The sequence below is a fragment of the Balaenoptera ricei genome, chromosome 4 (assembly GCF_028023285.1).
Source record: "Balaenoptera ricei isolate mBalRic1 chromosome 4, mBalRic1.hap2, whole genome shotgun sequence".
Lineage (NCBI taxonomy): Eukaryota > Metazoa > Chordata > Mammalia > Artiodactyla > Balaenopteridae > Balaenoptera > Balaenoptera ricei.
Genome location: NC_082642.1, coordinates 22995899 through 23016877, shown reverse-complemented (window position 1 = coordinate 23016877; position 20979 = coordinate 22995899). Strand labels below are relative to the sequence as shown.

General features: G+C 36.5%; 1 protein-coding gene across 2 annotated transcripts in view; it reads right to left on the bottom strand.

Annotated features, from left to right (window-relative positions):
• Positions 1 to 20979, bottom strand: part of RYK (receptor like tyrosine kinase) — a 100469-nt gene that overhangs the window by 26850 nt on the left and 52640 nt on the right. The window contains exons 5-10 of one of the 2 annotated variants that reach the window (XM_059920301.1): positions 20162 to 20215; positions 16352 to 16496; positions 10482 to 10582; positions 7388 to 7522; positions 6018 to 6104; positions 636 to 705 (exon numbers count right to left, since the gene is read on the bottom strand). In XM_059920301.1, coding sequence (XP_059776284.1) covers positions 636 to 705; positions 6018 to 6104; positions 7388 to 7522; positions 10482 to 10582; positions 16352 to 16496; positions 20162 to 20215 — 592 coding nt within the window. The remainder of the gene's footprint in view (positions 1 to 635; positions 706 to 6017; positions 6105 to 7387; positions 7523 to 10481; positions 10583 to 16351; positions 16497 to 20161; positions 20216 to 20979) is intronic. The other variant, XM_059920302.1, reaches the window with a different exon arrangement.

The window sequence follows — 20979 nt, the reverse complement described above, 5'->3', positions numbered from 1 at the left end:
TTACATGAAAAGTTAGATACATTGTTTTGCCATATCAAGAAGTGGGTTAACCTTGTTAAAGATAATGGTATTGTGATTATATAGAAAAATGTCTCCAACTTTTTGGAAAATGCATGCTGGAAATGCATTGAAAGTGCTGAGATATCCAATTTAGTTTAAAATACTTCCACACTTGCAAATATCTACCTATATCTACCTAAATAGATGATAGATACATAAACATGCACAGCAAAAATGGCAATGTTAACCACCAATGAATTTAGGAGGTGGGCTTACTGGTGTTTATTATTCTTTTCTTTGGTACTCTACATGTTCAACATTTCATAACAAATATTTTTTAGCATACGTATATCATTATCCTACTTTTTAAAGGGAAAGATGCACATAAATATAAACTCTTCCCTGAAAGCTCAGCTATAATTATCCAGATGTGGGCTTACATACTCTTCTTTATATTTTACTGTGTTTTTAAATTTTGTGCAATGAGCATGCATTTCACTTTTATATTCAGGAAAAAATAAATTAAGTTATTCCAGAAATGCTTTCTATTAAGAGCACATTACAACATTCTTAAAAATGTAGCATACAATGCTACCATGCTTAACACTTGAATGCTGGGTGGTTTCTCCTCTCACCTGTGATGAAGACCTCGTAGCTTACAACTTTCAGTGAGCATCATTGTCACCTGAATTTCAGAAGCTTGATCTACATAAAGAAAAAGACACTGTCATATATAGTATGATAATATTATACATATGACATCAATATTTTCTGGTATCAGTAAGTAACTATCTCAGACTGTATGGTAAATTTCATTAAAAGTTACAGGCAAATCTAAATAGGTCTAGCCTAAAGTTCTATTGTAGTAGGTAGAGTCTCACTGACAAGGTCAACATTTACAGATGCCATTAAGGATAAGTTTGACTACATAAAAATCAGAAATTAAGTAAGGTTCCAGAAACAAAGTAGAGAAAGTAATAACAGGCTGGAAAAATATCTGTAACACATAAGGCATATAAAGGGCTGATTTCGTCTTTTTCCCCCTTCTTTAAAGAACTCATACGATAAGAAAAAAAACTGAAAAAGAGGCAAAGGATATAAACACATAGTTTACTTAAAAAACAACACAAATGACCAGCAAAATTAAAAAAACGACTTTCTGCCTCACTCCTCAGTAAAAAAATGCAAATTAAACTAGGAGATGCCATTTTCCTCATCAGACTGGAAGAGACACAAAAGTCAGCCACCTGCCAGTTTGGGCGGGAGTGTGAGGAAACAGGCTTATCAACAGGTGGGGGAAACAACAGCTAACACAATTTTTAATACCTTTTACCATCATCAATCCCACTGCTAAGAGTCTACTCACAAAAGCTCATCTGTATAGAACATAACAAGAATACCGTTCAATTATAACAGTAAAAAAACTCAAAACGACCAAAGACCAAAGTGCCCATCACAGAGAGCTAGTTAAATTAGCACGTAAGAATACTATGCAGCTACCTTAAGAAAAAAAAGTCAGATTTACATGTACTGACAGAGGAAAATCTGCAAGACATATTAAATTTTAAAAGCAAGGTGAAAAACTGTGTTTGTGCGATCAGTTATATTTCAAAATCAAATTTATTTGGAAAATTAGATATATTTGGGTGTGTTTTTCTTCTTACTCACAGAGGGAATCATAAGAAATTGTTTACGGGAGTTACTTTTAGAGATGCGAGAATTTACATTTTGCACCTTTCTGTCCTGTTTAAACTTTCTAACCTTACAAACATAAAATTAGAAAAAAATGACCACAGGAGTTCTGACTGGAGACTGTGGTGCATTTTACTGTTTTCTTCTTCTTACCTCTATGTGGTTAAACAAACAAAAAGAACTACTATTATATTAGTAGAAAAAGATTTAATTTTCATATAACAGCCCAAATTAGCATGATTATTCCATTTTATTTTTAGCTTCTGAACTCATGGTTTTTGGTCCAGGTAACAAACAGAGCTAAAATTGGCTTTTAGTTCAATGTTTTTGAAATAAAACATGATAATGCAATTTACCAATATCTTTAGTCTGCACCTTCAAAAGAATTTGAAGCCATTAAATATTTGCACAAATCTACAAGGATGCCTCCTCTTATAGGGGCCACTACTTCAGTAAGTACAGAGGATTTTCTCCCCTGTCTGAAAAGAACATTTCCATTAAGTGAATAGTATATTTTCATTATAAAACTGAAAATGAGTTTTAATTTTTAAAAAAATGGGTTTTAAATATCAAAAACAAAATTAACAGTATACCTTTAAAAATACTTTCAAAGAAGCCAATAATCGATTTGTATGTCAACAATTAAAAAAAAAACAGTAATAATAATTTATAGATCTTCTGATCAATGCAGTAAGAGGGAGAAGAAGATAGAAAGATGGGCAGAGCCAAGATACACCTCCCAGCCCTACCTAGTAAAATGCTAAACCAACAGTAAAATCCAGACCACTAAACTCAGGCACCATGATTATACACTCATTCCTTAAAAGTGGAGCTGTCAAAGCTGAGAAATAGTAAATTTCATTTACTTCCAAGACTAACCCGTGGAATCACTCCCTCTCTCATTACTTGATATTAGTGTTCCCTTTCCAGACAGCTTCACTTAGTTAAAACTTTTGTAGGAATACAAAATGGGTAGACAAAAAGCCAAGGACTTGGAATACTTGCTACTTCTTTGAAAAAGCACTTTACCTCAATGTCTGCTGAAATAAACTCTAGTTGTTTAAAAACTGCTTAAAATTTAGGAACATTTAGTAAATGGCAGAATATGCCTTTTTACTCTTTCTGTAATCTAAACAACTGTTAATAAAATTATGGCCAGAACTATTTGGGGGCTGGAAGGATCTTTTTAGAACTGAAAACTAGTAATAGTTGGAGGTCTGTACCCATTTGGTAAGAGTTTACCTTCTTGTCAACTGGTACAGAGATCCAAGTAAAATGTAAGGTAATTTCGGGATGTGTCATTTTTTGCATAATTTTTTAAGGTTTTAACTTTGATAAGCATGTTCTATTAAGCAATGGACACTTGAGCTGGATAATGAGCTAAGGAAACTTTGGAGAAAAAATAATTTTATACATTTAGTAAGAAAAAATCATTTTCCTGGATTCCTTACCCAGTCTGGTCCTAGTCTTATAATTTTAAATACTGAAAGGTCTATCTTTAAGATGTATACATTTGAAAAGAATACTATACAATAATTTACATTCTAAAAGTTACAAGAACAAAATGATTTTTTAAAAACCCTACTTATTTCTAATTTGTAAAAAATTAGAAGCTATAAAAGAAAACAAGAACTTAATACCAATAACCTCAAATTAATTGATTTATTTCATGGAATTCAATTTCACAATATTCACTGTGTGAAATTCAGATTCCTAATTTCAATCTCTGGAAATTTATATTGGAATATCCATTAAGTCTCTGTGAAAAATGGTAACTTTTAAGAAGCCAAACTCCAATTTCCTGCTTATGCCTAAAGGCAAAGGTAGGGACTTCCCCGGTGGTGCAGTGGTTAAGACTCCACGCTCCCAATGCAGGGGGCCCGGGTTCAATCCCTGCTCAGGGAGCTAGATCCCACATGCATGCCACAACTAAGAGTTCACGTGCCGTAACTTAGAGTTCGCATGCCGCAACTAAGGAGTTGGCGAGCTGCAACTAAGGAGCAGGTGGGCTGCAACTAAGGAGCCCGCCTGCTGCAACTAAGACCTGGTGCAACCAAATAAATAAATAAAATAAATATAAAAATAAATAAATTAAAAAATAAAGGTAAAGTAACTGATCTTTTAAAAACTTATTTTTGCATTTTTAGCTGTACTTCTAATTGTATAGCATGTAACAAAGCATACATATTTGTGAAAGAACTTTGTCAACTCTACGTAGCTTCAATTAAAAAATAAAAATAACATTCCAAAAGAATAAATCTCAGAGACACTCAATCATGTGGAGTTATCTAACAATTTTAAAGCAAATACCGTGGTCAGTACACTTCCTCTGTGTTTCCCACGCAAATCATGACCATATCTTGGCTAAGGACTCACTATGCTTTCTCTTGTTTCCGTCTAGCTCAGAGAGAACATTATAATTACAGTGGTGAGACACAGAAACAAGCAAGTGACTACAATTCAAAGGTACACGGAAAGAGAAATCTTATCTTGTGAAACAGTCCCAGTATCTGCATTGTGTTTTCTTATCACTATTATTTCCTTTCCCCCCACTTCCAATCCTAAATCAACCCAATTCTATACAGAAACCTCTTTTGTTAATTCAACATTCCTTCAGAACAAATTAATAGTAGCCCAGTTCTAAATTATCCATAGAATATTTACAAACCCCAGAAGAAATATTAGAGTTAAGGGGGAATGTTTCCTTTAAAAAATGGAGAAACTGTAACAAAAGGCAGACATTATTAAACTTAGGGCTCAAATTTTACATTTATAAAGAGTAATATGTAAAGTATCCTTCAAAACTAGTCAGAAAACCTAGTGGGACCAAACCTAAAAATCAATCTTTAGAAGTGTTTTGGGGTTAGGAGAAGTGAATGAATAAACTAAATTCATTTTATTAACTGTTAACTTACTCACTTAACAGTAAGTTAAACCATCTGTTTAGAAAGAAGAAAGTGTGTGTTTGTAGCATCCTTAAACAAGCAATTTTGCTAAATTAAAAGAAATCAAATTCCAAAGTTATTTTTGTTAGATTAGTACAACCCAACTTTTTAGAAACAATAAACATAAACCCTTCATACTTCCTAAGAATTCCTTTAACTAAATTTAGAAACATAAGTTCTTATAAATTAACTTTGTGAACTTCATAAAACTGTCACCTCCTACTCATAAAACTGAATTTAATTTTGCCCTCAGTTTCTGCATTTGGAATGCTAAACTTGTTTTTCCAAAATTAATAACCAGTTATTTCAACTTACATCAGACACTGTCAGACATTAAGCACTCTTTAAATTACATTTTCTCTCTTAAAATGAACAAATAGACTTACCTAAGAATTATTTAAGCTTTTACAAAGCTTAAATATACAAATCAATTATAAATCATTAAAATTCTAATATTATAAAAGGTCTTGCTAATTTACCAGTATTAGGCAATAAGCCATATAAAAACGTATTCTAGTATATGTTGATAGAGAATCTCTAACTGAAAATTTTATATAAATCAATTAAGTGAAATCAGCAAGTGAAAAATTAAGCATCACATTTCTCCAAAAGGAGAATATGTAAAAATAGGTATTCTGTTCATGAAAATATAAACTATCACTACCTTTTAGAAAACAATCTGGCAACAACTATCAATATTTTAAATGTAAACACCTTGTGGGGCAGCAATTCCAACTACAGCTATACCTGCAAAACTCTACCAAGAAATAATACACACACACACACACACACACACACACACACACACAGAGAGATATTTTCTGCAAATTATATATAACAGCAAAAAAAAAGGGAGGAGAGGGAGTGAGAGAAAGGCAAATAGCAGCTATTCACATAAGGTACAGTGGGTCTGGGGGTCATTTTTTTTCTTTATAAGTCCTCAGTTTTGGGGGTGGGGGGGTGCTGAGATGGAGGGAAAACTACTATCAATGTTTTTTAAGAAGGAAAAACCAAAGAATTTTAACCTAGGAAAGACATAATATTAGATATAGCAAAAATGAAGTCAAGTGGATGCAGTTTAATTAGAAGCCTGAGTAATATCTAATAAATATATAATAATAATAATAATATAATAATAATAATATATAATAATAATAATATAATAATATAATAAATATATAATGTCTTAATTTATTAGCTTCTATTTTCTATACCTTAATGAAAACAACACAAATCTCCAAAAAGTTTAGACTGTATGAGCTAAATTAACATGGACTGATTAAGGTCTGGCACACACTGAAAATCTGAAACAATTTCGCTGACATAAGCCACCTTAGACAGAAAAGCAGTATGGAAACAGAATGGGAAATAAAATCCTACCTTTAACTGTTTTTACAAATGCTTGTTTTTCCTTATTTGGATCTTTTTCATCTACTAAAATCCCATGGAAAATACGCCCAAAAGTACCTAAAAGGAAAAATAATAATTATTGAGATCATATGATAACGTTCATAAAATTATAAGTACAAAACTTTCTGGCACAATACAACTTAAACATAACAAGGGAAAATGTGGTCAACATTACTCCTGCCCTAGCATAAAAAGACTCAAATCTTTGTTTTTTAATGACTGTTAAAGGCTCTTTTTAACTACAAAATATCTTAACTTGCCTTTTGAAATACCAAATTTAAACGATATATGAGAATTCATTCTGAAATATCCTAAATAAACTAATGATATAGACAGGAGCACTGGAGCTCAGTAATGGGGTATCCATAGAGACATTTATGAGTTTCTAGGCTTAGCCTCAGAGCAACGACAAAGGAGAAAAATGGACTCTCCTCATACATTCAAAAACACCAAAAAAACCTGCTTCCATTAATTACTATTTGCCACTGGAGACAGTTCAAGCCCCTCCCTTGGCTGTGACTGACCTACAAGCATCTCAACCAAACAGATGAATTCAGAATGACTCACATGCATCCAAAACATTCCAAACTGAGTTATGGAAGGGGGGGGGAAAGTAATTCTCTATTTAACAACTTGAAGAGCTCAATAAAGTATTTTATTATTAATTTCTGTCTTCTTCTTTCAGCATTCTCCCCAGCCAATACCCTGAAACTCAAAAAAGAAAGCAAGGACCAGCAAGAGGGGAAAGGCAGGGTACTATCTCTCAAACACCTATCATGTGTTAGTTCATTTAATGAACATCAGTTCATCTAATCTTCATAAATGTCTAAGAGTAGACAACGGAGTCCAAATTTAGAGAAGAGGAAACTGGACATGGAAAACAGGAAATGACTTCTCCAAGGTCACATAGGTAATAAACTGTGGGACTGGGATTGGAAGTTGGGCATGACTCCAATCCCCATGCATGCGCCTTCTGCTAGAACCCATACACTTTCCATCACAGAGAGAATTACTTAGAATGTTTCAAAGAGGCCTGCTAGGTAGTGATCATCTCAGACAAGAACTAAACAGAAAATATACTTTAAAGGTGACAAACACTAATAATCATGCCTTAATATACTTGAAAATCAACACTTGCACCAAAGCTGTCCATATTAAGGCAAATTGAAAATCTAAAGAAAGGGAAAATAAAAATCAGTGTTATAGAGGAAACAAATTGTGCATGGCTTTCTATCCTTAAACTCAAAACGAGATGAAATTCTTAAATTCTGAAACAAAAAAATTTTTATACTACTAACATTAAATCTTCCTTGAAAACCTGATTTTGAGATCATAGATACCTTCTTGGAGTACATCTTTTAGAGTTATCCTCTCCCTGGATATTGCGATATCCTTCACCTTAGCTTTGGCCTCCAAAAGAGTGACACTTCTCAGGTCATTCTTCTCTATCCGCAAGGTAGGATAACCTGAGGAGCCAACAAAGCCAAACCAAGAAATATAAATACCCTTATTATGGCATCAGGGTCAACTAGTTCAGTTAGAACCTCAGGACTCAAGTCACAGGAATGAATCAATGTAAGAATCATAAATGGAAAAAGGCACACACACGAACAGGGAGAATTACTTATGAAGGCCATACTAAATTTTAAAGAAACACTTTCCCACCTATCCCAAAATCTTAAAATGCAGAATTAAAACAAGAAACACTAAAAATAATATTATATTACTACCAGTTCAATTGTTCTTCAGCCAAATGAAACAAGCTCTGATTCATGGAATTTAATTTAATCCCTCATATGGACTGCTTTTCTCTCCAAAGATTTTCTAATATAATCTCCTAACAAAAAAAACCTTTTCGAATGAAGAGATGTTTGTAAAAATATCTTTTCTAAAAAAATATATATAATTGATTTAATCATTCTGGCATCCATACAGCCTAGTCATACCACTGTGAGATTCATATTCGTTTTTCGGTTCCCTTAATTCCCATTCATTCTTAATATGATGACAGCAAAACAGAATTTCTGGCCATAAATTAAAATTCTCATTGCAAGAAAAAAAGTCAGAATAAAAGTTAGTGTTAGCAAGCAGAAATTGGACTGGTATCCCCACTGGAACAGTATTTTGGGGAAGAAAAATCCCTAAAGAATGGGTGGACCTGGACAATGGTCATCAGTGGCTGCGAGAAGAACCACATGAACGGCTCTGGAGAACTTTGTAATGGATGGATTCGGCTGACAAAGCCTGATTCCACTGACAGCACTGTGACCATGATATGTCTAGGTGCGTGTGCATACGTGTGCATTTATGAGTGTTTAGTCCTTCCTGGAGTTCTCTGAGTTTCTTGCATCTGTGGATTGCTGTGTTTTGTTATTTTGGAAAACTCTTGGCTATTTTGTCTTCAAGTATTTTTTCCGCTCCTTTCTTTTTTTATTTATAGACAAATATACTTCCATTGGGTTTTCTTAAAAGCACTATTTGTTTTTATCATACATAAGAAATGAAGTATCTATCTCCTTAAGGTAATGTCTACAAAACAAACAAACTTCTTATTGGTGGTAAATAAAAAAATTTGTCAACAAATAAATGTATTTCCACTGACTTTTTAAAATGTATTTTGCTTTTAGCATATATAATAAATTACTTATCTACGTCTTTAAGGTTATATCCACAATCAAGAATTGACTCTAATGAGCAAATCTTGACAGCTAGACATTAAAAGCAATGATGTGTTTCTTATAAATAGTTTGGACTACTCTCACATCTATCATTATATTTCCTGAGGAACATACGTCTTTCTTTCCTTGGTGGAGATGTTAACTGCTGTTATGATTTCTCTTAGATTTCTTTTAAGCTAGAGTGCCCCCTCCTTCCCTTTCGTTTTTCTTGCCACATCTTATTAAAGAAACTGCGTCAATTATCCTGGAGAATGTCCAGCATCTGCCTCTTCTAGTGTCATCTAACTTGTTTCTCTATCCCTGTATTTCTTGTAAACTGCAAGTCAGTTTTACAGCCTTGATTAGATCCAGGTTAACTCTTGGAGGGGGAGGGGAGACAAGAATATTCCATCTGGAAGCACAAAATACTTAGCTGTCCTACTTTTAATGATGCTAAGTTTCAGTAGTGGATTCAGGCGGTGACACTCTGATCCCTCAAATGGTAAGGTTCCCTACTTCCCTTTGTTCGTATAGTTTAAAACACTGACGATCTTTTCCTGAATCAAGTATTTTATTAGGGGATGCAAGTATGATTTTCTAATTCTATCATTCCTTCCACATTTATTAGCTGGGATTCTTCTGTAAAAAAACATTTTCCTTCATAAACCAGCACTATCTGGTTATTGTGAAATAGTTCAGGTAGCCAGTTGTCAGAGTAAGGCATTATTGGTGCCTTAGTTAACTCCCATAATGACCGATTTTTCTAAAAAGTATCATTACGAACTTGTGGATTTTTACACATTTTTACATTTCACATTTACATCACTTCATCAATCCACTGCAGTCATTATTCTTTCTGATGCTCAATGGTCCCATTTTGGGGAGCTCTTGTCTGTAGTAGCTTCCTGGATTTTTGGCTCAACACATGTCCCAGGTTTATCTTACACATTCCCGACCCAGTCCTGGAATCATCCGTTTCTCCAAAGAATCCTGGTACTTCTTAATGAGAAACAGTACTGAAAGACCACAAGAGGGCACTGGGTGAAGAACAGATACTCTTTAATTTTAGTTTACTAGAGAGTAAATGTCAGCCCAGGGGAGATAATAGTTAATCGCCTACAAGAACCTCATTAATCAATGGCACCACTGAGTTGAGCCCTGACTTGTGGTCCACTGTCTATCCTGATGATTGTGTAGTTTCTTATTTGTATGGTGACTGAGTCCTCATTATGTCTAAATTATACTCTAAGAATGATTATTTTCCCCCAAACATCTACATGTTACAGTATAAAAACTTTCACCAAAATCCTGTTCAAAAAAAGGAAATCAGACCCCATTCTCAACTCTAATGGCAGCTAGTTTCCCATCATGATCAGAAAACAATGTAAAGTCCTAACCACAGCCCATGAGACCATCAAATAATTCATTAAAATCCGAGTCTCTGCCTTCATAGAGATCAGTGGCTTATTCTATCTAACTACCTGAAAATCCTCCTTCTGAATTTGTATAGAGATGATTCAGCAGCCCTCTTAACATAATCTATAGAAATCTCCCCAAAACTAATTCTAGCAATTAAACCTAAAATTTTAATACTCCAATTTTGGAATGTTTCAGTCAATGCTCTAGAAAGCAAAAGTTAAAGCCTAATTCTGTACATGTTAGATAATATGTACACAGCATGGCACACGTCCCACAAGTAACTAACCACACAGGACCAAGGAAAGACAGACCATAGACAATTTTAGTAAACCATCTTTAGAATTAAATTAACTCTTACTGGTGATAGGAGTTGCGTTGTTGGGTGTGTCGGCTCTCAGATACTGAGTCGTCTGGGTAGATGGCTGAGACAGCCCTTGGGAACTACTGCTGGCACTGATGCTGCAAACAATTTTTAAGAGAGAAATACTTGGCAAGTCAGCTTCAATGAGAAATTTCCTTTTTCCACACATACAAAACGCATGTAGCCATTATAACCAGCTTAAAACCCTAACGGAGATCACAATAATGCATGGATCTCTATCACAAATGTTCCATATTGAAATTTTAATCTGCCTCATAACGTAGAGCTCTATTTTTTTCCTTCCTTTCTACCTCCACAACCACCAGGCAGGTTCATCATATCATAGTCATTCACAAATGTATTCCTCAGACACCATAGACAGCAGTCCTGAACCTCACAAAATGTTATGCTAGGGAACCATCTCTTAGGAAAAGAACTCATGCCGCTCAATGAGATTGCTTTTAAGAAAAGGAGTATAAAGACAGGTCTCTTTTAATGATGGTCCAAAATCAAATGGCCTACAGATGATGGAGTATGAAAGCAAATCAAACGTGCCAACGTGCTCAAAGCTTGGGAAGGGACTTCCGACCTGGTTCAAATCTGTTTAATCATATACATTTTGTTTCTTCTACTTCCCCAATCCCAACCTTTTTAGAATTTACGGAACTTATTAGAAATCTCTAGCACGTGAAGCATTCTATTATGCCATATTCTTTAAGTAATGAGGAGACCCAGAAAATGGTAGGCTCAAATAAATGTGAATCCCATACTCAAGACTACTACAGATTAATGTCCTTTTGTCTTGTCAGTGGACGACGACCTTATCCCAGGGTCACCCTTGCACACATTCCAATTTCACTGCCTCAGCCCTTGTACTTTTGCAGCAGTGGAGAAGTGAAGCATAGAAATTCAGCATGAAGAGTGAAATCACAGGCAGGATGTCATCCCCTCAGGAGGAAGGTCTACTTTCCATGCCTCCCTTAGCTATAGGATCAGCAGAGTCCCATAAGAGGCTCCCAAATTTCCTAAATATGAAAATCGTTTAAATGACCACACCCCACAAAATAGTTCTGTATTTTCATAACCTGATGATTAAAAAAACACATAATGATAAAAAGATGCTACTCAAAAATTGATCTATATAGGTCTACACATATAGTGGGTATGGGACAGTACAGTGAAGAGATGTAGAGCATAACCTTGAAATCAAAACTGCCAGCACCACCATTTATTAACTAGCTGTATGACCTTAGGCAAAATGCTTTTGGAGCCTCAAATTCCTCGCGGATAAAATAACCATAATACTACCTCCTGAAAAGGTTGCTAAAAGGATTACATGAAAAATATAATCCTTTTAGGGCAGTGCCCTGCCCTCAAACATACACTTACAAATTATTATTACTAATTATGCATATTATTACCAATATTATGCATCCTTAATTCCTGGAACCACCAGGCACCTGTTTTTGGAGTTCTGAGTACATACTACTCAAAGACCACGTCGGAAATCAAATCTGTTAAAAAGTCCAAGATTCAATAATGGGGAGAGAAGAGAAGCATTATCATCCCCAAAGAGGGGGGAAATAATAGAATACAATTTACTTACCCATAAAATGGGACTAAGAAAACCTACCTCCCAGGATTTTTGTGAGGCTTAAGTTGTATAATATACGTGAAAGTACAATTTAAATATTACCTGCAACCAACGTACAGGTTGAATAAATATGCACAGACCCCAAATTATTTACTAGTTATTGTGTTTCTCTTCAGCAGCTCAACAGTAGGTGGCACTCTTGTACCACCTCAGAATTCCTGAAAAGCCTGGGCATACAAAGATGTTATGCGCTCATTCATATTTAGTGGTCCCTACAATGAGCATAGCACTAATGTTAAGCGATCAGAACAAACCTTTGAAAGCCCAGACTTACTGTCATGAGAGAAGCACGGAGCAGTTGGGGATCGACCCCTGATACCTATTAAATTCAATATCTACATCACATGAGGTAAAAAATGAGATAAAAATGTACACTTGCTAGCACTTAATAGTTTAACACCAGTCTAAATAAATTATCTCATTTGACTTTCATACGCAAGTAAGATTAGTTATGAAGACATTAACCCTGCTTTAGCGTTGAAGTTAGAACTTAGGGCAAAGATCATCATTTTCCTTCAGAGCGCTTATTATAATTTATATTTCTCTATTTTTCTGTGTAATTCATTTATTTAATTATTCATTCAAAAACTATTTACTAAGTGTATACTAGATGCTAGATACTGTGCTAGGTGCTGGGGATACAGCAGTGAACATAAGAAACAAAGATCCCTACCCTCATGAAACCTACATTCTAGCAGGGATTTCTGGTTTAATGTCTATCTTGCCCAAGCAGACTGTAAACTCCATGAGGGCAGGAAAAATACCTATTTGTTCACTCCTCCCTTCTCAGCACTTAAGCCAGGGCCTGGCACAAGAGGCCTCAAGTGGGCCCAACTCTTAGTGAGAGCTCAATTAACACTTACTGAATCAATCAATCAATAAACAGAGAAAAACACCCTTCCTTGGAATAGAAAGCTATAAACCACATAGAAGAGTTGCTGCTGACATGAGCTATTGATATATACTGAAAGAGGGAAAGAATTATTGCTCTAACAGAATGGTTTCCTGTCTCTCTCTACTCATCCCTCATTCAACAGATTCTTCATGCAACATTCATTCAGTGATACCTGCTAGACACTGAATAAGGGGAATACAGAAATGAATAAGGGGAAATAAAAGGGACCCTGTCACCAGTAATGGCAAGGGTGATGGGGCAATGCAGATAATGGAAAATGAAGATATTGCCAAATAACAAGTTCAAGTATCCCACAAAGGAGTGAACTCTCCTACAGTTGCAAGCTAACAGGGAAAGACTACAGTACAGACAGGGTGCAGACCAATCCCTCTGTGGAAGGACTTTACAAAAGCTCTGCATCTCCAGAATACACTCATCTGGCACAACACAGAGACTGAAAAGATGAGCTTATAGTGTCAGGAGAGGGCAAGTCACACACATGGGCTCCAACTGCCCCTGGCATGAGCACACCTCAGGCAGTTTTATTCTCTGCCTCTAAATAAGCTCTGTGTGTAAGAGGACTCTGGCTCCTGAGTGTCAGGAATGGGAGAACTCTCTACCATCCCCGTGCAAGCAATTCCATGGAGCCACGGGTTCCATCAAACCTCACAGGGCTGCTGTGAGGATTAAGAGGATTAATGGATGTAAAGCACATGGAACAGTGCCTGGCATTTAACAAGTGCTTTATACAATTACAATACTGAGTTATTACAATACAGCTATTACAACAATAATGAGTCCCTCCTGTTGCTTGGCCCTGGTCCTAGCAGTGTAACCCTGAAAAAGTTACTTAATCTCTTCAAGCCTGTTTCTTTATCTTTAAAACAAGGACAGTACCATACCCATAAGTGGCTGTGAGTGTCAAATAAGATAATACATGTAAAGTGCTTGGTACAGTACTGGTAAATAGCACTCAATGAAATGGTAGCCATTGTTATCTCAGTGGCCCCAGCGCAGAGGGAAGAAGCAGTGTCTCTATTAGATTACTGGATGGGAACTTTCTAGTCACCACTATTAGCTTGCCTGGCATGTAATAAATAACAGCTAGTAGAATAGGAAAGAGTTGAAGAAGAAATTAGTCCATCACTACCAACACACTGCAACTTTCTGAAAAGAAAAGTCATAATAATGGCACTTACTATATGCCGGGCTTGTTCTAAGAGCTTACACTTTTATTTCACTAAAACTTCGCAACATGCCTACAAAGTATGTGCCATGATCATCTCTGCTTTAGAGATGAGGAAAACTGAGACATAAAGCAGCTACAGAACTTCCTCTATCTGGGCCACAAAGCTAGTAAGTAGCACAGCCAGAATTCAGAGATGTCCACGCTCTTAACCACTAGGCTGTACTCTGAAAACAAGTGATGATGAAAGCTACTTCTATTCAGGCAACATCTGGAAACATCTGCCTGAAAACTAGAGAACTGGAACACCAATTCATGGGTGGTAACAAATTATTTCAGCAGCAAAGGTATGAGCCCCATGGATTCTGAAGTTCTTACACAACTCTGATCTCTGTGGGTTCAGAGCGCCCCCACACAAGCAGCAAGCATTCAAGGAGAATGTGTTTGCCAAGACAGACTACTAAATGCCATGCCTTCCAGTGACCTCTAACTCTGCCATATCCTCTCTCAGAGTCCCATCAAAATGTTCCTGTTACTTCACTTCCCCCTCAGTTCTTTCTCTACAAAACCCGATTCTAACACAACCATATATACAAAACATACTCTGAAACACCCCATCCGTGAATTTCCCTTCTCACTCTGACCTCCTCTCTCTTCTTTCTCTCCTCAGATAAAGAAAGTGTAACAGAGGGGACAGAGAGTACTTAGGGGCAGGAATTAATCCAACCAGGATACCCATCCCCTTGTGCTTTTGTTTCTGCCACACATATGCTTACCTGCTGTATGTACGGCACCATGTAGGACTGGGGAGTCAGCAGTAAGATGCACTGCTCCCTAACTGGGAAAAGCTTACATTCTAGCAGGAGAGACAAGTACACAAAAACTGATTTTAGAAGGAAAAAGTAAAATAATTGCTACCAAAAAGAGAGAGAGAGACAGAGAAACAGAGAGGGAAGGAGAGAGAGACAAAGAGAGGAGGGAGAAACTGATGGTTGGGAGGCTTAAAAAAGAGTTCATGAAAGTGATGGCAATGGAGTTGAAATGTGAAGAATGGTTTGAACCAGTGAAAAATGCAGGGAGCCCTGTGGGCAAAGGAGAGCATGAACAAAAGTCCTGGAGGGCAAAGTGTAGGGCAAAAGTGAGGAACAAATAATCATTTAACTGGAGCGTGAAGTAAGGATGAGAGACAAGGCAGGCTCATCTCCACACTGTAAAGGAGGGCGCCTTGAAAGCCAAGTCATGAGGCTGAGAATGTCTTCAGTCAGCAACTGGGAATCACTGAGGAGGGAAATGAGAACTGTGCACTAGGAAAATAAACCTGCCTATCATTCCATCTTTACCTCTCACCCTATCCTGGCTATAATGTCCTCCTGGTCATCTTGACTCACCCAGGCTGGGACAAACACTTGTTCTATTCCCACACTATAATACACATACCACAATCATCAAATTTACAAACTTTTATAATTATGGGTTAATGTCAAAGATTAAATACTTGAAGTCACGAAGTATATCATTATTTTTTTTTTATTCCTAGCACTTAGCATAATATCTAACCCAGTGTATCTCAAAGCCTACACATTAGACTCATCCAGAAAGCTTTAAGAAAAATACTGATGCTCAAACACCACCCTAGACCAATGACATCAGAATTTCTGGAAGGGGGTACCTAAGTGCTGATGTATTTTAAAAGCTTACCCATGACTCTAATGTGTGACCAGGTTGAGAACTAATGATTTAAATCATAGCAGGTTCTCAATAAATGTTAATAAATTGGATGGATGGATGGATGGACAGAAGGATGGATAGTGATGGAGGGACAAACTAGAAGGAAGAAACAGGGCTATTTCAAAAAGGTACTAGGAGTCTAGAAGAGAGTCATGTCAAAGGGGATGGGGAAAAAATTGATCTCTACTACTTCTCCACCAACTAATAAACTAATTTCTGACTTCACAAATTTTTAAAAATAAAATCAGAGAAACACAAAGACAGTATTTTTTCCCTTGGCTAGGGCTTAACCACCCTTCTTCCCCTGCACCACTGTGTACCAGCGGGCATGGGTGTGTGTGGGCTCCCATGTAAATGCAAACAACTGCTTTTATTTTTTTCCTTTCCCAAAATATATACGATACCTGTCATCCAGTTCAATCCTTTTCATACTATGAAGGTGCAAAACAGCTAATATTATTGCTACAAGAAATATTACTGCACAGCAAACCCCTACGCTGATATAAAACACACGCGTAGAAGTGGTTGGAGCTGCATGTACAGGATCATCTGAAATAAAAATGAACAGCACATTAAGCTTTTTTAACAAATATCATCGATTGGTTTGTGACCCAATATACACAACGAGCACCCTGTTCTTTGTAAAAGACTTTCATTTCACGTGTCCATTCTTTGATAAGATCAGTTACCAGCAGCCTGTTGATGTAAATTCACACAATTTAAAAAGTGTTTTTGTTGTAGTAAAAAAGAGATTTTAAATAGAACTTTTGGTTAATGAGTAAAATTCACAAGTGGTATACATATAATAAACCATCTATAGCAGTGCTGTCCAATAGGGGAATGCTCTATAGGGTGCATCCCAATATAGCAGCCACTGGCCACCTGTGGCTATTAAGCACTTGAAATGTAGCTAGTACAATGCAGGAACCGAAGTTTCAATTTTATTTCATTTCAATTAATGTAATGTTAAATAGCCACACGTGGCTAGTAATTACCATACTGGACAGCAAGCTCTACAGACCCTTCCTCAACAGTGACGCCTGGTACGGAGAGATCAGACATCTTTGTTGCCGATGACCACTAACTCACAGGGGGAGGGATATACAGTAGAGCGACCCACAGGTAAAACAAACAAACAAACCTTTCATCTTTTTCGCTTTTGAGAGTAACAGAAATTATTTTGCTTATCTGTTTTTAAAGATAAAAGCAGGAAAACAAGACTATACTCATGAAATAAAATAACAGTCACCTTAATATTATTCAAAAAGAAAGAAAGCCTCAGCAATAGGGGAAATAATTCAAAGACACAGAGACACATGTATACACATACACACAGGAGCAACTGAGAAAGAGACACAGAAACAAAGATCCACATGATAAGAGCAAGCAGAATGGAAGACAGAGAAATAGAAACAGAACTGGTGTAACTGGAGATTCATGTAAGTTTTGATGAGTACTCACATCAGAATTCTAGTGAAGAATTTGGGTTTTATCCTAAATGATATAGGAAGTCACTGCAAGGCTTCAACCAAAGGAATGACACACACGATCATACTTGAAAACACAAGAAACACAGATGACTCTGCATGCTGTAAAAAGAATACTGTGGGGAGGGGCAAAAGCAGAAGCAGGCACAGATCAGGTTACTACAGCAGTCCAAGAAAGAGAGAGCAGCGGCTTGGACAAGAGTGTTACGGGGAAGGCGAGAAGTTCATGGATTGGGAAGCAGTCAACAGAGTTTGCTAATGGATTGAACCGGGGTAGAAAGAAAAAGAGGAAGCAAAGCTTTGGCTTAAAGAATTAGGTGGATAAGGTACCTTTACAAGGAGAAAAAAGAAGCGGGTTGGGGAAACAGAGAATCAACAGTTTTGTTTTGTCCAAGAGTACCTAGTACACATCTACGTGGAGATGTCAAATTGACAGAAATACAAATGTGGAGTTATGGGGATAGGTCAGGACAAAAGATAAAAGTCATAGCTTTCAAAAACTTAAAAATAAGATTGCTTTCTAAAAGTTAAACTTTGAATCAACAAATAATAAACCAGAACAGATCAATGCAGAGAGACCGAATGGCTTCTAAGGCAGCTAGACTTGACAGCAGCCTGAATGAAGGTATGACTTTCCTTAAGAATGCCACAGGCCGTTCAACCTTGAAGGGGTGGGAAAGGAAGGTCCCAAAGGCTGATGTTGGCAGTATCCATCTCAGCACACTCCAAGGCAGAGGAGAGGGTACCGCTCTGCTGGGCAGATCACCAAATGCGCCCCGCCTGATTACCTCCAAATTCCAAGGCTTGTGTATGCACTGTTCCCATTCCCTCACTTTGACATTTCACCTGCCACCACCTAGTCACCCTTCAGGTCTCAGACGAGATGCCACCCTCCTCAGGAAGCTCACCCTCATTCCCAGAGGAGGTTACTTGCCCCTCTCCTCAGGATTTCCAGAGTCCCTTGTGCTGGCCTCGTCACAGACTGCCATAAGATACTGTCGTCACTGGTACTGCAACTCCATTTCCTCTGCTACATTAGAAAGCCCTGGGGGCTTACAGAGTCTGCTTTGTTCACAGTTTAATCCTCTGCCTCAATCATACCACCTGGCACATCATAGCCTCTCGGTAAACGTTAGATGGATGAATACACAGAAAGGGAGGGGAGGAGACAGGGAGCAAGGAAGAGACAGACAGAGACCAAGGATACGCAATACTGTATTCTGCTTGTCAAAAATAATAACCCTAATAGCATAAAAGAAACGGATAAAATCACCAGAATTTTACAAGTAAAGTTGGAGAGCAGCAATATTTTAAAAAATAGTTTTATTTTCTTCTCAAAGACAAATCCAAATGAAATATTTCTAAAAGGCAGACAAATCTCATATTATTTTACCTTCAAAAATGGTCTACTTTGAGACAACCCGATACTTTGTGCCTCCTTGAGGCGATGAAAAAGATAAAATAGGAAGCACATACTACCATCTATGAACTATTCTAGCCAAAAGAGTTGGTCCTCAACCTAACGAAGTACAAAATCTAACTACCAGTTTAGAAGAGAGAAACACATGTTAAATGACACCACAAAAATGCAGATGTGGAAAATTCTATGAGACAAATGATTCAATTTCTTCAACAAATAAATGACAGTGAAGGGAAGGGGGTGGTTTCTGATTAATATAAAATACATGTCAACCAAATACAGTGTGTGTAGGCTTCATTTGGATACTGATTCAGGGAAGAAACTATATTTGAGACAATCAGGTTAATTTGAACATGGACTAGCTATCAGAAGATATTAAGGACTTAATTTTGTTACATGTGATAAATCAAATACAAGTGAATAGGTGTTGGGTGATTGTGGCTTTTTTTTTTTTAATGGCCTTTTAAAAAGTTACCTACCCTGAAACATTTATGGGGTGAAATGATATGATGCCTAGGATGTGCTTTAAAGTACTACTCTATCCTTCCCCACCCACACACCCAACTGAAAAAGGAGGAAGGAATCAACGGTACAGGACTGGCAAATGTTGATCATTACTGAAGCAGGGTGATGGTCACACGGGGGGGGTTCATCAAAACATTCTCTTGACTTCTGCATACTTGAAATTCCCTCCCCCGATTCTGTTTTAGTTTACTTCCATACAAAGAATCTAGTAACATTTTAAGATACTGCTATTAAAATGATTTCAGGAAGAGTAAGAGTTAATGATGTATTCATGTCAGAAAAGGAAAAAGTAGTCTAAGTTATACTACCTTACACAACCATTATCAAAAAATAAAAATCTCCTTCAAGTTTCTGCTCTGTAGGTTTAAACAATGTGGATATTTAAGCCTGTATTTTCACCTGGATGAAACTAGCTGAGGGTTACATCCAGGCCATGAATTAGATTTTCTATCCTTCTGTTAAACAGATGAAGATCTTACACATATTTCACGTTCATACTTTAATTATGACCATTTGAAATGATGATATAAATTCTTGCTTATAAAAGTTTTTACATCACATGAAATATGTAAGAATTTTGCTTTACAAAATTTTCAATATTCTAATAGTTTCATCTGAACATACCAATCTATAAAACATCAGTGAAATAAGCAGCATGGCATCATTTAATCTTTTGACAAACTGGAAACCACAAAACATCCAAGCTACACAAAACCATGTTCATTTGCAATCCATCATTTTTCATCCCTAATGATGGAAAAAGATAATACAGTAACACTTACAAATAGTTCTGCTAGTGTTTTTGTCCAAGGATGAAGTTTTTACTTCTTCAAGTTCTGAATTAAAAAGGAGATAAAAGATGCTTTAGAAATTCTTTCTTTTCCATGAAAATCCTTAAATACCAAATAATATTTTCTGAGTTTTTTCTAACATAGCTTTATGTTCTAACAGAAGTCCCTGAACTAGGTAACAAGGTATTTGTTGCAAGATAATAAATATATACATAGCTAGTGGGAAGAAGCTGCATAGCGCAGGGAGATCAGATCAGTGCTTTGTGACCACCTAGCGAGGTGGGATAGGGAGGGTGGGAGGGAGATGCAAGAGGGAGGGGATATGGAGATGTACGTATACATATAGCTGATTCAGTGTGTTATACAGAAGAAACTAACACAACATTGTAAAGCAATTATACTCCAATAAAGATGTTAAAAAATATATATATAATAAATGCTACATTACTATTCTGATAATCATCACTATATTCATCAATCAACAGTCTATGCCTATATTAGCCAATGGGTATTACTTACAGATAGATGCTCAATGAAAAAGGGTTTCTGTGGTCAAGAAGTCTGAGGAAAGCTACATACTATAACCTCTGTGGAGGTTCACAGTGCACATTAGCAGAGTGCAAAGGCTCTAAGGAGTTTGAGAGTAACAAAACCTGTCTGATCCAATAATTTACACCCTCATAAAGGAAAATTTTCTTCCCAGTAACACCCATTAACATTCTATACAGTACATGTATGCTTTCTGTGGCAGACAGTTTTCAAAATGTAGTAAGCTGGAAAGCCATATAAATATATTAGGATCACATATT